The sequence below is a fragment of the Penaeus monodon genome, chromosome 28 (assembly GCF_015228065.2).
Source record: "Penaeus monodon isolate SGIC_2016 chromosome 28, NSTDA_Pmon_1, whole genome shotgun sequence".
NCBI classification, from domain to species: Eukaryota; Metazoa; Arthropoda; class Malacostraca; order Decapoda; family Penaeidae; genus Penaeus; species Penaeus monodon.
The window spans coordinates 1,687,419-1,688,648 of record NC_051413.1 but is presented as its reverse complement, the minus strand read 5'-3'; the positions used below and the strand labels follow the sequence as shown (position 1 = coordinate 1,688,648).

At 45.8% G+C, this 1,230-nt stretch overlaps 1 protein-coding gene across 1 annotated transcript in view; it reads left to right on the top strand.

The window, feature by feature from the left end:
- LOC119591273 (muscle M-line assembly protein unc-89-like) overlaps positions 1–1,230 on the top strand; it is a gene marked incomplete in the record, with an annotated part of 8,681 nt that overhangs the window by 5,632 nt on the left and 1,819 nt on the right. The window contains 1 exon segment of the mRNA XM_037939993.1: positions 164–1,230. Coding sequence (XP_037795921.1) covers positions 164–1,230 — 1,067 coding nt within the window.

Below are 1,230 nucleotides of genomic sequence, written 5' to 3'. Positions count from 1 at the left end.
CCATGAGTGCTCCCAGCTCTTACTTGCCTAGTTGTTTTATGCAGGGGGTGGTACATTTCTTGCCATATGTTGAATAATAGTGAGTCAACAAAATCCCAGCTTAAAGGGGTCTTAGTGCTAGATTACTTCCATTGACCTTTCTCTCGGGTTTCCTTTCCAACAGGAAGGTCATGACGATCCCAAGAGCTTCCTCACATTTGGGACGCGGAGGTCCTCCTCGGTGAGTCAGTATGGAAATACTCCTCTCATCGTCCGCAGGTCCCAGAGTTCAAATGGCGAGCTCTCCATGGTCGCTGAACAGTGGCCTTCTCTCAGTTGCAGAACCTCAGTAAGTAATTATACATTAGTAGAGGCTGGAGAGAGGGATGACGACGATAGCGAGACGGAGGATGAGCTGGATGTTGCGGTCAAGAACTTCAGCGGCGAGTTACAAGACCTAAAGGAGACAGAGGAGAGTGAGGGCAGTGTTGCGGATGACAATGGGGATGCCACGAGTGAGCGTGGCAAGCAGAGTGTTGTTATTAGAGGGACCAAGGGGAGTGAAACTAGGTTGGAAGTGACAGAAAAGCAGCAGCAAGTAAGTTTGGTTGAAGAAAAAGGCACCCCACTGCAGGCTGGAGAGTATGAAACCAGAAAGAGCTTCATCCACTATGACTTGCCAATACAGAGGCCTAAATCAGTTGATAAAGAGAAAAATGAAAAGATCACTGATGAAAGCCATGATGAGGAAAAGTCTGTTAAAGAGCAGGAGGATGAAACGCATGAGATTCAGGCTCATGATGAAAAACAAGGAGATTCAGCTAAGGAAACCGCCAAAGATACAGGCAGAGAGAGTAAGTTGAGTGGAGAAGACCAAAGTGATAGTGCTGATGAAAAGCAAGTGGAAGATAGGAATGAGTGTCCATCACCAAAAGCTGAAGAGTCTTCTGATGTGCTGGATGCTGTAGCCAAAGACAAGGAAAGCAGAAAAATAATAGTAAAGCATTCATTTGTCGAATCTCACAAAGAGAGTGTCCTTAAAAAGGATGAACCTTTGGTGGACACCTCACCTGCCCGCAGAAGTAATGGGTCTTCCTCTCCTTGTCAGGAAAAGGTCGGTCAAGATCCCTTTAGCCAGAGATATTCTCAAATCTTTAGAACAGAATTAAAAATTGTGGAAGCTTCAGACTTAGAGTCAAATGCTAAGTCTACTGTACTCGAGGTACAGCCGTCTGAAGCTTCAGCTATACC